The sequence below is a fragment of the Sceloporus occidentalis genome, unplaced genomic scaffold, assembly GCF_023333645.1.
Source record: "Sceloporus occidentalis isolate IW3139 unplaced genomic scaffold, rSceOcc1.0.p SCAF_24, whole genome shotgun sequence".
NCBI classification, from domain to species: domain Eukaryota; kingdom Metazoa; phylum Chordata; class Lepidosauria; order Squamata; family Phrynosomatidae; genus Sceloporus; species Sceloporus occidentalis.
In genome coordinates, this window is record NW_028317004.1 from 12550975 (window position 1) to 12567654 (window position 16680).

At 35.7% G+C, this 16680-nt stretch overlaps 1 protein-coding gene across 3 annotated transcripts in view; it reads right to left on the reverse strand.

Moving 5' to 3' along the window:
• LOC149300638 (zinc finger protein GLIS3-like) overlaps positions 1-16680 on the reverse strand; it is a 128586-nt gene that overhangs the window by 25692 nt on the left and 86214 nt on the right. For all 3 annotated transcript variants that reach the window (XM_089485146.1, XM_089485145.1, XM_089485144.1), the window contains exon 6: positions 5831-5972. In XM_089485146.1, the coding sequence (XP_089341272.1) occupies positions 5831-5972 (142 nt within the window). The remainder of the gene's footprint in view (positions 1-5830; positions 5973-16680) is intronic.

Consider the following 16680-nt stretch of genomic DNA (forward strand, 5'->3'; position numbering starts at 1 on the left):
CATCCCTACATACAGTATAATGGAGCACCATAAGATTTTTCAACATAATATATCCCTCTTATTCCTGACCACCGAGCCACAAGGCTCTCCAAAGCAGACTTAAACCTTTAGCCTACCCATAGAGGCAACTGTTTGTCTGCTGCAATGTTTCTAGGGACTTGCATACATTTTCCATGTTGCTGACCAGCACATGTGTTGTCCTGCAGTATGTGGGATGCACAGGAAATTTGTTGCTCGGTTAAATTATATCAAGATAATTAAAGTTACGTTTATATTTCTATTTAAGAAGGAACACTTCCAGGGCATATTTCATTCTGGGAACTGTCCAATGAAAATTGAGAAGTTTGGTCCCTAATGTATTTTTTTTTAATTTACTCATGTATACTAAATGTTTAACTTCATCAGTTACCTTACATGAATCAATCAGTAATTTTATAAACACTTTTTAGATCATTTGACTGCTTGTGACTAAAATTGAAATATTTTCCATGCAATGTTGCATACACACATCTAGGTAGTGATAAGTACATGGTTTAAAATGAAATGAAATGATTGTTGTTCGCTGTAATAATTAGTTATGTGAAAAGATAGAATAATAACCTTGTAATATCCCTCCCAAGATTTGAAATGTCTAAAGCAGGGTGTGGTTAGGGTTGTAGCTAGGGGCAGGGCTCTACTGAGACTTTCTTGGAATTTGTGTCCTTCTGATACCTACAGTTGTGTGAAAAAGAAAGTATATCCTCTTTGAATTTTATGTTTTTACATTTCAGGGCATAATAACAAACATCTGTTTCATAACAGGCCTAAACAATGCTAGATGAGCAACAACACATGACATAATACACAATGTCAAAATAAAATAAAACAAAATAAAAGCCAAAATGGAGAAGCCATGTGTAAAAAAACTAAGTACACCTTATGATTTAATTGCTTGTAGAACCACCTTTAGCAGCAATAACTTGACATCATCATTTTCTTTATGACTTTATCAGTCTCTCACGTCCTTGTGGAGGAAATTTTGTGCACTCTTCTTCACTAAGTTGCTTCAGTTCATTGAGGTTTGCGGGCACTTGTTTATGCACAGCTCTCTTAGGGTCCCACCAAAGCATTTCAATCGGGTTGAGTTCTGGGCTATTGCATCATCTTGATTCTTTTCATTTTCAGCCATTCTGTTGTAGATTTGCTGGTGTGCTTGGAATCATTGTCCTACTGCACGACCCAACTTAGGCCAACCTTTAGCTGCCGGACAGATGGCCTCACATTTGAATCTAGAATATTTTGATATAAAGAGGATTTCATGGTCGACTCAATGACTGCAAGGTTCCCAGGCTGCAAAACAAGCCCACATCATTACCACCATCGTGCTTAACAGTTGGTATGATGGTGTTTGTGGTCAAACATCTCCACTTTGGTCTCATGTCTTCAAAGGACAATGTTCCAGAAGTCTTCTGGTTGGTTTAGACTTTGCAAACCTAAGTCATGCTGCCATGTTCTTTTTAGAGAGAATAGGCTTTCTCCTGGCAACCATTCCAAACAAAACATACTTTCATGTTCAGTCTTTTTCTGTCATGAACTTTAATATTTAGCATGCTAACTGAGGCCTGTAGACTCCGAAATGTAACTCTTGTTTTTTTTCCAATTTGTCTGAGCATTGCACGGTCTGAACTTGGGGTGAATTTGCTGGGACGTTCACTCCTGGGAAGATTGGCATCTTGAATGTTTTTTAAATTGTTTGGAAATTGCCTTATAATCCTTCCCAGATTGATGGACAGCAACAATTGCTTCTCTAAGATCATTGCTGATGTGTTTCCTCCTTGGCATTGTGTTAACATACACCTGAATGCTCCAAGCTGCTAAAAGTTTGGCTTTTATAAAGGTGATCAATTAATCATGGGCATTTGATTAGTAGCACCCGTCTGCTACTTAGCATCATATGGAGGCAGTAAGGGTGTACTTATTTTATCACACATGGCTTCTCCATTTTGGCTTTATTTTTGTTGAGTACATCATGACACGGTGTTGTTCATCTGAGGTTGTACTTACCTATTTTTTAGACCTGCTAAGGAACAGACGATTGTTTTTATGTCCTGATATGTAAAACCATAGAATTCAAAGAGGGTGTACTTTTTTCACAAATATTTGTAACTGACTAAGGCTTTCAGAAGAACAATATTGTAATTACATTTATATAAAATAATGTTCTATACATAGGATTGATGCCTATGGGGACCAGAGTGGGCCATGACTGGGAGGTAATTTAAGGGCAGGTGTCACTAGGCTAGGGGCCATACCTCCCTCCCTTTGTTTGTGGTGTTGGTTGGGCGGTTAATTTTGTCACAGTGGGGGGCGGAAGCTTACCAGGCATCTAGGGGGTGAATGCTCTGGAGTGAGAGCATTTTGGTGGCATTTCAGTGGGAGGTTCCTTGCTGGTGGTGTTCACAGCCTCGGGTCTGGGGTTGGGCATCCGGGTATGTCCTCCCCTGTGTTGGAGGTACCTGGATAGCCTGGTAAGCGTAGAGGTATTCTTGTTTTTTGTTATTTTTTAGGTTACGTGGCAATGGCTAGGTTAAAGAAATAAATAAATCGTCTGTGGCCTTTTCAACTCCACTTCTTGGTGTCGTGTTAAATTGGTTGGGTGGGCCTGGCCTGGACATCGAGGGTACATCAGTCATGTAAGTTTTAGGGCTTCAGAATGTTCACATCCAGCAAACATTCTTAGCACCAAGAAATTAAGGACATTGGGGAAGAAAAGTGGCACCTCTGTCTCACCGATGGAGAAGTTGGTTGTTAAAATCAAATAGTCCTTATCCAAATCAGAAATGATGTTGGTGTTTTCATGTCCATGCATTTTACAAATGCCAGCCACAGTTAATGTATTTCATTAAAATTACACTTATGTTTGAAACAGTGTTATGGTACTAATAAGTATTGCGTTTCCAGCTGAGAAGGGTTAAAGCCCCATCTTTTTTTATGGAAAATGATACCCAATTACAATTCATCAAATTTGACACTGATAACCAATGTAAAAGAGGTTTTAGCAGACATTATTTTTCCTTATAATCAATCTGGTTCTCCTTAAAATAATAAGGGTTTCCCTTGAAGTACAGAATTGTAATTGAATCTAAATACTGCAGGGTGTTTCAGCAGGCTCAGTTTGTTAAGACTTTTAAATTCTAATTTAATATGAATAATCTATTACATATGTTAAGATATCTGATTATTGAAGTCTAATTTAACCTTAATATAAATACATTTTGTATGGAATAAGATTATTATTTTTTTTAAATTCATATTTAACCCTTTTCAAGATATTCAGCACTAATAATTATCAATGTTCTTTTGTGCAGAAATATCGTCCACACAAAATTCATATACAGTGGATATAAAAAGTCTACACACCCCTGTTAAAATGTCAGGTTCTTGTGATGTTAAAGAAGAACTTTTTCCACCTTTAATGTGACCTATAACGTGAACAATTCAATTACACACCTTCCACCATTTAAAGAGACTATGATCAATCACAAATAAAGTTCAGCTGTTCTAGTAGAATGTAAAAGGTAAGACTTTCGAAAAGTTACAAATTCACTTTAAAAGAAGTAACTCAGTGGGGATACCCTCTAGTGATTATCTGATATACTTCTGGGAGAGGCTAGCACGGCTGATGATTTGATCATTCTGGTGAAAAAGTAGTAGCTCAAGCAGTTTCAAATCTATTACTGCTCAAAATATTTATTCAGGTGAATTCTTAAACTTATCGAGACAATTATTTTATTCTTAGACACTGGGTATTATTATCCTTGAGGCTTCCAACTCCTACAGGATATCTGCTCTATTGTGACACTGTGTGACATATTCTTCGCTAAATATGTTTCTTCAGACATTGTTTTAAATCACATTTTTCTTATTTCCGAAGCAGTTAAATTCAGTTAGGCCTATGGCAAACTGATCTATAGTATTAACACCATAGTACTGCTAGTACTTAAGGGTTCTTAAATTAGGCATTGGTTGAAAGCGCAAATTAGAAGGCTGTCAGTATGACATGCCAAACCAAACCTCAAGGGCAGATTTGTACTTTGCCTGATTTTTACTTTAAACAGGTACACAAAAAGCATCAGAGGCTGCTATATTTTCTATTCTGAAGGTCACATGGAGTGATAAGTCGAATCTTTAAATTAAGTATGGTTCACAGTATATACCTATTCATAACTTGTTATACCCGTATGCAATTTATTTTATTTTTATTGTAGAATACAAACTTGTTTTATTCCAAATGGTGACTGCTTTGCTATACAGCCCCTACTAAAATGTTGCATACATGTTGCTATGCTGTAATAATCATAAAAACCTATATCCCTCCCATTTGATGGCTAATTGATGAAAAGCTTCAGCCACTCGTAAATTGTTATTGCTGACTTGTTCATAGTTTTGCTTGTTTCATAGTCTCCTTTTATGGCTATAATGCACGTATGAATTCCAGATCACTCTGGAGCAAAGATTTACTTCTGCTGGGTGATTTATAGTTTTTCTGCAGGGCAGAATTTCTTAATAAATGAAACCTTTGTCCAGGTTTGTGTCTCTGATTACAAAACAAATATGCAGCACATGGCCCCTGCTGAACGCAAGCCGTCCGCATAACATAACATAACTGAACAACTGCCCAGGAGCTGCGAAGAAAACCCCCTATTGCATATAGTCAAGAAACGGGCCCCATCTTCACCGTTCATCCATTTCCACCACACTATACATGATTCCAATTACTACACACATGGTTACAATTGGTAAAACCTGTTTTTCGTAACAAACTCCGTCAAATGTAGTTTCCCAACATACAATTGGAAACCAGCTTTAACTCCCTTTTTCATTTTTGTACTCTGTATTATAAATAGATTGTATTAATAATATTTTAATGTATTTTGTATTGATCACATTTAGAAGCTTGTGTTCCATATTAACACAAATAAGGGAAAATAACTGATTGAATCTTTATAGATGGAAGAAGTCACATAAGAAGACATGTTAAAGGGACAGCCACCCCAATGAAAGGTTATATTGAAAAAAGTAAGCAATCAAATTGAAACAGTGATAATCTAGGATAAATTATATAAAACTTCCCATGTATTTTCATTGGTATCAAAATGTGTTAAATAGTATACTATAGGTATGGTTACAGTTGCAAGCCATTGTTCTCCTCCAATAAAAAAATAGTAAATAGTCTGTAATACACTTGAGAAAACAAACTCTTCACCAATGTGAAATGAAGGAGAAAAGGTAAAAAAAAAAAGAATACCTCAATGAGCAGAGAAAGGAAGGGAAGATTGCATTTCTGTGATTACTGGATTTTTTCTACACTTTTTATAGATTTTATATATGTTCTCTTTCTGTTAATGTATTCTGCACAGGGCTAATATACTGTCTACTAGAATGTTTGGGACACTTTATTACTGGATCCCTTTGCTGGACTTGCACCCTGGACTTAAGGTGCCATCCCTCCTGGGTATCCTGTAATTTCTTTAAATGCTTAATGGTGAATTTTGTCCCCTTTACAAATCTGGTACTGACCAGCAAAATAATTGTCTGAAAGCAGGAATGTGAGTTGTATCTCTTGCAGGGCTATTCTGAGAGGTATGGATCCTTAAGAAACAAGAAGAGATGAAGTAAAAGTAGGAGGGATGCAAGGAACATACAGAACAAGGGAGCAGGATGAATTAAAGGATGAAAGCAAACATTTACCATTTAGATTTGGATTTTTACCTCCCCATTTCTCCAACCCACTAGAAAAATGATCTACAGACACCCTTAGTCAACAATACTTATCTGTTTGACAATTTACCTTGATATACATCATGCACAGGGCCAGGAGACCTCCCCAGGGTACTCTCTGTAGGATCCTGCGGTGAAGTTGCTGGTTGTAGAGGCTGAATAGTGAGGCAGTCACTGAGGATCTCTTGGTCAAGTTCTGTCCGTGATCGTAACTGGAAGATTGAAAAAGTGACACAAGCACCTGTTAATATGGTTATCGCTCTGTATCATCTGCATGTAAAATGTATTTGGAAATCACTTGCGAGAGATACTTTAAAAAGAAAAATCGAGATTGTAATGCGAAAAGAACTGAGCATAAGTAAGGGCTAGCATGAGTTTTGGTAATTAGTGATAATTTATTTTCCACGGTAAAGATGTTTCTAAGTAGTTCTATGAAGTCCACATGTTTTCCCTTTGCGAAGCTAAAGACGTCTGCTTCCGATTACCTGCTAGGCTTTACGTTTTACTGCTATCAGCTGTAATGGGTATTCATCATGAAATTAAGTGCATGTGTACTTCCATGTTGTGAAAGATTTGCATACTTTTATGAAGTAGGCCCTGTAGCTAGAGGAGTACCAGGCTCTTCATGTTTGATTTCAAATTAAAATGCAGTCACAGGCCTAAGTTAAAACTACGTTAAACCTTTTCAGAGGGGATAATGCCTGCAAACTGCATTTACCAGAACACTTAAATATTGCCTACCAGGAGCGTCACAGGGTCTGGCTAATGGAGCCTGAACATCAAGTGTTTTAGGGGACAAGCCTGAATGAAGACCCAGGGGCTGTATCTCAGAAAGTTAAACTTGGTTTCGGGCATAAATTCTAAGATTCCTTTAATAAACAGCAGTCTGTTGTTGTTGACTGGCGTAAAATGAAAAATCCTTTTTTTTTTATCATAACTGTGCCTTTAATATACATTTAATTTCCCCACCTCTCCATATTGCTTAGCTCCATCCATTCCAGTTAAACGGTAGTTTAACAAGCTAACGTTCAATTGACTTTTTATTAAATTCTAGAACCAAAAAAGGTTTTATTTATTAAGGTTCTGCCTGTGCACACATGATGACTGTCGTCAGTACCATGTTGTTAAGTATTGCCATGGGCTCCAAATTTTTTGGCTGCATTACTTTCCTGGCACATGGCCATAGCGTGACAGGCAAAGTACTTGCATACTGTCTCCGTACAGCACTTGCTTAGACCACTGTCCATTTAGATAAGGATATCCCGTCACTTACCTGTTCTGAGAGTAATAAGAGTTCTGTTGTGCAGTTATTGGTTAGAAGTTCTGCTGGAACATGGGACTAAGTCATTGTCTGCAGCTCTTGTGTAGTGTACTTACGCTTCCCCTGCATTGCTCCAGTAACCCCAAGCTAAGTATATGCTCTTTTGTTATCTTTGATGCAATAAACTATTTCTATTCTGTTTTGGGATCTGAACTAGTTTCCTGGCGTAAGGTATTTTCTGTCAGCTTACACTGCTGCTCAAGATACATGTAAGTGTATTTATTATGCAAGAGTATTATCCTAATTAACCAATAAACTTGTTAAGTCGGAAGTAAAAAGGGACTATTTTTCAGAGATGAAATTTTATTCATAACATTATTGCAATCATTTGATTAGAGCAAGGGCTACTGACAAACTTGATTGACGAACCTGATTGTATATGAAGAATTTAAATTGCATACCTCAATGTGCACATCAAAAACACAATCTGCTACCATGACAATGTTATCAAGTGGCCAGGATACCAAAACAAATTAATGTTAACCATTATCCATACTGAAAAGTGATCATGAGGATCAGCCTGTTAATCTTCACCAAGAAACAAGAAGCCAGTACCATCACGATTGGAATGGAATCTGTTATAGGGTGATTGAGAGGAATTCAGGACCAACATGCAATTCACAAGCCAATCACTCACAAAGTTGATTTTTAAAGAGAAAATCCTTGTTTAATGTTGAAGAAAAAAATATTGGTAGAAGTTAATTACAGTGTATTCTTAGGTAGAGTTGTTGAAAGTGCCAAGGCCAGCTATCAACAACTATGGATGTGAATAGCTCAGGGATATCCAATTATAATACACAACAACTGAGGGTCAAATGTTCCCATTTGAATAGTTGAACAAACAGATATCGACCAAAATAACACTCCAATATATCGGTATATACTATTGTGATGTCATTATTATATGGTACACATACGCATGTTCTGGAGTGCAATAATGGTGCTGTTTCATCTACTCTTTTGAATAAACCCTACTGTGACTAAGAACAACATTCATTCTACTGTTGACTATCCAAACCATAAAGAACTTAATTAAGTGGAACTTTGCCTCATTTAAGGTTTTGTCTAGAAATACTTAACTTATCATGTGATGCAAAAGCAGGCACCAATAGGTTGCTGCTACAGAAACTGATAAGGCTTATTTGTATGTGATAAAGCTTCTAGAGAATACCTGCTAATGATTATTTACTTAATTGCTTATTACTAGAGTGTGCAAATAAGGGTTAGTGGGACAGCACCTTTAAGAGGTCTAAGAAAGATTTCAAGACTCTAGTAAACTGATGTTCCATCAACTGCAAATCTGCATACACTGGCATACAATTCTTTACCACATAAGAGGTGCTGGCAGTGGGCACTTTCAATAGCTTTCTCTACATAGAAGTAGGTATTCTCAGTGCAGTTAAGAAAATATAATGAAATTAAACATTATTTCACATATCAAGTTGGTACTTTTGCTCCTACAATTAAAAATGTTATTTTTTTTATAAAAACAAAAATTCTATTCTTTGATATGAAATAAAATATATGTTTTATCGGTTTAATAATGCAATATTTTCTCTCGCTCTTTACAGTTTCCTATTTTGCTCTATACCTTCCTTAACAACCACACTGGTTGGAGCATTGTGCATGCTTCCTGGCATCAGTATATTCAAAAGAGGTCCTAATTCCCACTGAAGATACCCCACTGAAGATATCATGTTTGCAAAGAATATCATTTTTTTTTCATGGTTCATGTGGAAAAACTCCATCCATATGTAATGTAATGTTATTGGCAAGTAATGCATGATAATGTTTTGGGGTGGGGACCTGGGATTCCTATTAGCTAAAACCAGTTTAACAATTAACTGACAACAGTAAGGAGGGGATGGTTTTTATTCCCCAAAGACTTTATAATCAAAGGGGTTAATCCTCACTTTTTTGTACTTTATTTGCCGATCCCTCTGGCACTAAGGGGATTAGGTTGCACATCTGTTGCCTGGCACGCTGCATAAATCACTGAGTTTATGTTTTTAAGAGATAATTGGGAGCATCCACGCCATTAAATTGCCAATATCCTGAGGACTGTAGCCACATATTGTTCACTACAGTACTGTGTATACATGGAGAAAGCATGTAAAATCAGGTAATGGTATTTTGCATTATACCATTGTTTTAAAATGGTTAATAGCTTTAAAATCTTGAACATTTTGAGCCAATGATTCAAATAAATGAAGTTTGAATAATGAAGAAATGTTCTCCAGGTTTTAAGCTCAGTATTTGGTTATTTTCGGTTTTAGCTTATTTTTTGGCCAGTATTTCCATCCACGATCTACTTGGCTCAATTCTGCTATTTATATAATATTACAATAATGCAGACCATGGATTTCCATCCAATGTGTAAAGAATCTTAACCTTTTCAGACCAGCTCCTCACATACTTAAACCAAACTTACAAATAAGCCATTTTAGAGAAAACAAAAAGCTGAAAACTGTTAATTCTTGTAAATGCTAATTCATTTAGATTCTAGCTAACAAATATACGATTATATAGCTAGACATTAACCTAATAAATAAGCTATAAGTATTCTCTATTTTTGATTAATCATCTATAACAATATAGGAATACTACGTGCTTAAAGATATAACTGCATTTCCAGATGACTGGATATGAATTGAAAAATGTAAAGTCATCAACGCTGTGAAATTATAATTCTGGAAATACTGATATATATATATATATATATATATATATATATATATATATATAGTTAGGGCTACATATGAAGAGAACACAACATTGAGGATTATACCATGGAAATACTAAAAAGAACGATTGACACAATTACGTTTTGTTTCAAATACTGGCTTCAAGCTTTCCCGAGTTACACTCAGCCCGCGGGATCCATGTCCAGTACGTAAAATAACCTACAAAAGCATCACCTTGCAGCCATGTTTTTTACGACCAATATCTCGCTCTGTTTATTCTTGTAAGATTTTATTTTCATGCTGCTTACTTTCCAAGTAAGGAAAACATAACAGGTCATACTTTCCACAGCAAACTCCTTTACACGTAAACTTTTTTTTTTTTTTTATTTCATTTTTTTTTTCTCTCTCTCTACGGCAGCTGCCTTGCAATTAATTTGCTTTACCGGTTTCCCAATTTGTAAGTAGCTTACACGGGATGTTTGTGTTTTCCCTACAGCAACCAGACAAAAAAGAAAACAGGCCTTAGCTCAAAAAAAGAAAAAAAAAACCTCAAGCTCCGTCTCTTAGCTATTGAATAGATGTCTTATGTGGCAGGCCTTCTTTCATCTTTCTAGCATAGCCTCTGAATATGGTAATGAATGAGTAATGCTAAAGCGATCTGGTACGGAACCAAGTGTGAGGCAATTATTCCTATGTTAATTAAATATATTCATAGTCTCTGGTTGTTTGGTAACAGCCAGTTTGCTTTTTTTTTTCCAAAAGAGACATTTTATTGCAGGTAAGCATGAAATGTATGATTGACGTGCTTAACCCATTTGAATTATCCTAAGGCTTTCATAAATCCCCAGACCACTGAATCGTTAATAGCAGAATAACCCATTCATTGGCTAATACTGCAATACAAGGCAACATGAGATTAGCCGTATTTTCCCTGATCACATTAGCCATGGGTCAGTAGTAATCAAAAAAAATCTGGGTTTGTTTCGAAAGCTTTTTTAGTGGTTCGACTGTATACAAGATAGAATAAAATAGAGCACAATATATTTATTTTAATTTTTTTTTTTATTTTTTTTTTTTTAAAGTTTAATCCAATAAATTGCTGCACAAACAAATTTAGCTTTAAACTAGCTTGTAGTCATTGCTGTGCATTCAGAAAAGCAGCTAGCATTTCTCTGCCATAGATGTGAACGGTGCAGGCAGGTATAAGCTTATGGAATAAATAAATACATCAGTTAACTGGTTTTCAATTTGCATTTCAGATGAGAACCCGAGTAAAAGTAGCAGTAAACTCTTGCTCGGGTGTACATTAAAGAAGGAAATCAGATGTCAATTCAGCCTTTAGGAATAATCTATACTGCGGAATAGAATAACATTCCACTTTAATATATAGAATAACATGCCTCCTTCACTGAGACTTTTCATGCACATTTGTGACTTATTCATAGCCATTAATACAACTCGGAAAAAGCATTTAAAAAAAAGTATATTTTTTTTATTAACACAGTTAATACAGTTAACACAATTTGTAAGCCAATTTCATGCTGTTTCCATACACATTATTGTTATTTTTAGGGTTGTACAGCACCGAGATACATTTATATCCAGAAAATGAAACAGGGACACCTGGGAGATATCCTAAAAACTAACACTAATAATTAAAGTACAATAATAAAATGACAATAAGACTTAACAGGAAAATAACCCAAACAAGACTGGTTCCGGTTAAACTAGTTTTCCATGTGCATTTGCGAGCTTTAAAAGATTAGGAACCCAAATTGTTGCACATTCCGTTTGAATAAAGTGAATAAAAATATTTCAATATGAAAAATAAGAAGAAAATAAAGTGAAGAGAAACAAAAATGTGCACAGTGTAATTTCTAATGTTGATATTACATTAGAAGGTTAATACATAACCTTGCAACGAAGGGTGCATATTAACGTCAAGTTTTATCATTTATAATCATAAACAGAGTTTAGTACATCAAACACGTAATGTATAATTTCCACAAAAAAGCAGCCCATTACCAGTGTAATTTATAATCTCGAGCTAAATGCAGAACTTTCAAAGTGCTATTTAATCTCTCCCACAGAAGGGAGTATATTAATAGTATGATATATGAATGTTGAGAGACAACGCTATAAAAAGCATAACCTATAAATGTGAACAATAGTTCCATAAAAGTGTCACTTACCCCCATGGCCAGACGTACACACTTGCGGTGTAATTTTAAACTGCACAATAGTAGATTGCAGACTAAAACTGTCAATAATATGTACCAACAAAAGATAGCATCGTAACAGTGTGATTAATATAAAAAGGCAGCATATCAATTGTACGGGGAACACTTAAATGCCACGTGACACAGGAGCAGGCTCTGATAGGTGTTGCCATAGGCACTGACATTTTTTTATTTTTTTTATGAACTTCAATCTACAAACAGCAAATAGTATGTAATAGACAGAAGATACTGCACAGTTGCGTGATCTCTTTTTTCTGTTCAATAGTTAATGTTTCATGAGACCCTGACTACAGCACTAGTTGCAAGCATGTCAATTTATCATTATACTAATGAGATGTAAAAGCTGAAATGGCAAAGGATAGACCTTAACTTGAAATATCACAATTAATTACATAATTACAGATGAATAATGATGCACATTACTTGAAACCTCATTATTACTATGCTTTTTACAGTTAACTGCTTCCATTACACACGTCTTATGTTTCTGTAAAACTAGTGCATGATGTGACTAAAGAGAATTATTTCTTATTCTATGTGATTTTATATTCTAATTAGTGTTGTTTAATATTTCCTGAATGCAAATCACAGTTGGTTCCTTTGCAGGGACATCTGCATGCTTTGGAATTGAGACAGAGATATTTTACCGATAACTTGCCTACTTTTTTAGACCTTCATGTTCTTAATGTAAGCCTATGCCGTATGTGGCTGCAGGACCATCTTTAATACAGGGCAAAAGCAATAGCTGCCCAGGGACCAGACATCCTTTCAATGATACGGGGCATCCCTATGTGTCAGGGTCTAATTAGAGGTGGAAAAACTGGTGGAAAGTTTGGTAAAACTTCGAATGATTCAACCAGTTTAACCAATCAAATACCTAAATATGTACCATTAACTACGTCTAACGAAGAAAAGTTACCTGTCCAAGTGACGTACTCCCTTCTGTACATAACACGGAGAAAATTAACAATGCTTCGTTAAACATCTACAGTAGTATGTATCATGTGTATGTTTAACGAGCTTACTTACTACATGTCATTTTAAATGATAAGTGGTGCACCAATGTTCTCAGTACCCCTCCAGCTATACGGTAATATTTAACACATTTCAAAAATTAAGCACAAAATTGAGCAATTTGGTTTTACACAGATCCGCGATGCCGCCTGAGGCTTGTTGGCCATGATTTATTTGGGAAGTCTCAAAAAAAAAACCCTGTCAATTAAACCATAAGACCTACATGAGCAAATAGTTAATTAGTACTTAAGTACAAAATTATCCTAAGTAGTGTCATTTTAAGTTAACAGGGGAAGATTTTGGATGTTTTATGCTTAGAATCAGTTTAGGGGCATGACTGTATGATGTCTTAGCAAATCAAAGTAGAGCATGTTAATGTCATTAGCTGCTAGAACATCCATGCACCCCGCCATCTGTCACAGCTGTGAGTTTGATGAGTTATTTTACTATTACAGTTGTGAATTGTTGCTTTTAGGGTGAGCACAGCCAGTTCTGAAATGGACAAAAGACAACTTGAACTGCTCAGTACTCAGAGATCTAATCATTCTGCAAAAGATATGTTCTTGTTTGGTTCTCACCTGGCTTTAGAGCATTAGTTCATCTCCATTGGGCTTATTGGTCATTAGTATTTTAGCAGCAACCCAGGAATCTGAATCTGTATGCTTTTTAGGGTGTGCTCTATATATTATTTTTGCTATGCATATTTGCAGGTCTCTCCAAACCTTGTATTTTAGGTGGAAAACACACCTGAAAGGCCTTTTCGTAAATTAATAGATCTATAGAAAAAGAACATGTTGGTCAATGATCTTTGAGTGCCTTCTTACTACACAGTAAATCACATGTGTCGATATAGATGAATTAATCGTGGTTATAAGTTACAATAAATGGGTTTGTTATTTCTTCAAAGGGACAACAATATTATTTATGAAAAATGTTTTTTTTTGAACAGTTACTTTCCCCAGGTCTGTTCCAAATATTTGAAAGCAAATATTATAAAGCGATAGTTGGCACATTTTATGAAATGTGAGCAAGGAGGGTGTATTTGATTTGTGGCAAGGAAAAAGGGCACATATTACAGCACATTTAGATTTAAAAAATGTGATTGCTTGTCTTCCTATTCAGGTAATATAAAACATAACTAAAAGACAACCCAATATTCCAGTTTTGTGACGACCTTGCCAAAAATGGGACTATGGGCCAGATGAGGAGATCATAGATGTCCCTCTAACCAGCCCGCAAATGAATGCTGAGCGCCATATCTTTTATACATATCACTCATTGCTGGAAATAAAGAAATCAGAAGTTTGTTAATTTCTAAATGTTTGTATTTGTGTGTGTGTAACTATATATATATATATATATATATATATATATATATATATATGTGCAGTGTGACAGCCACCACTCCTAAAGTCGACTCCGTTGCTATAAAATCTACTGTGGGTAGCGCAATGCACCTGGACACAAAGAAACATAGAACCCAACAGTAAATAAGTGCCATGTGGCCGATTAAGTCAGTCCTCTTTTTTATGAACGCAATAAGACCTCAAACCTTAATTGGTCCATGGCCTTGTCTTATTTTCATGATAGCTAAGTGCCTATCCCATTCATGCTTATTTCCCAGACAGGCTCCATATTCTGTAACAGTTTCCCCTTCACAGTTGCCAAGCTTTTCTCATTTTTAGAGGCAAGATTCCTATTTTGTAAATACTACAAAATGTGCATTACAATTTACAAGTGCTTTCTGTGCTTATTAGCTTGTGGTGAGTGCTAGGTCCTGGGAAAGAAGAGATTCATAAGCAAACACCAACACAATGTATTAATACTTTTGAGGACAAAAGGTGATGGTATAAAAGTAGAAAGTCAGAGGCTTGAAATAAGAAGTTGTACCCTGTAATGTGCCAGAGAAAGGGAATTTAGGCATAAGACTATCCTAAATATAAGGTTTGAGGTTTTTAAAGCACAAAAATAGGCAGACAAGATGGACCAAATAGTCCTTATCTACTGTGAGATTCTTTATTTCTTTGTAATAGTGGCTTTGTTCGGTAATGGAACATGTCCATTTTCTTTTTCCACAAATGTTCCATCTATACTTATGTGATAACATCATTATTGTGAGTTGGTATTTAGTAATGCACAAGTCCAAGTGCTGCATTTTTAGACGTGGCTAACCACATCATATAAATTCCTCCGCAGAGTAGGATGTAACGTATATATATATATATATATAAAAGCTTCCAGTGTCTTTAAGGAACGCAACAAACTGTAGCTTTCTTGTAAATGATCATACCAAACCACTAAACACTTGAGATGAAGCCTATTCCTGTAATGCATACATCATGCAAAAATAATATTGTGGTTGATGTAACCGAGCTTGGACTACAGCATTCTTATTAGATCAAAGCAGAGCTCCGTCTTAGAAACCGTCTTTACAGCCCTGCTTTTTTGTTAACCCGACGTGTTTAGTACATTTACGGAGTAATTCTGTCATATAAAACAAGTCTTCTAACAAAAGATCAGAGGGTGCCAGATTTGTTATTCTTTATTAGGCTACTGGTTGCCCTCATCCTTAGAAAGTTAAATAGCGAACTATATGATTAAATTCCTCAGACACTCCTAACCATTACTAATCTTCTACTGTCAGAGTCCTTTTGAACCGGAGGGGAAGAAAATTGCAGAACGCCATGGTGCCTGATTTATTTAATTTCGAGAAATGGAAATAAAGGGATTGAAGATTGGATTTAGAAAAACTTACACCTTCCTGCGTGCTTTCATTTCGTTTTTCTAGCTGCTAGAGATCCAAAGTCTTCTAATGTACTCTTATTTCTAATATCTGAACCAGATTCACTCATAATAAAGCTACAACGCCATCTGTTTTACATACAGTATGTAAGTAAATATTCCTTTTATTGGCAACTTTTTGAAGCTACAGCAAAGGCAAGTAAAACAGGATGCTCTAAGTCGCCATTTGCATTTAAAGCGCCTGTCAGTTTTGTTTTCAGAGCTTTTTATAACACCCTGCGTCTCTGCCTTCAAGAGGTCAAAAAAATCTCATTAAATGGTACTACAGAATCTTAGTCCTCTATTACCCACACATGGATTATTTTTATTATCTATACAGATAAAGTGAGTCTAAATAACTAAACTGAATGCCAGCATATTTATGTTAAAAAGATAGATTTAGGAAATATTGTTTTTGGAAGTACCGGTTTCCAGAAGCTACTGATATTTATTATTATACGTGCAGTTGTAACGTACTAAGCTGCATCATTGGCAAAAGTACGAAAAATACTCAACGAAAATCTATTCATCATGTGGAAATTTGTGCAAACAATCAAAAAGTTAAGGAAAATCCACAGGCTGCCCCCAAAAATGTTGTGAAGGGTCAAAACTAAACCTCACTATATGAAGTGATTCCTCTTCAAAGCAGGACTGAATCACAGATTAGATATCTACCAAACACCACCTACTGCTAATAGATTTGAGGACTGCCTGCCACAAAGATATCACCTAATAGTACAAAAGCTTTATACTAGAAAGGCCATTTTGACTTAAAGGGTCTAGGGATGGTTATAAATGTGTTGGGAAATATATCTATAAAACGGACAGTATAACATCCCGGTCAGCCTCACCTTTAATATGCATTCTCTTAAAATGAGAA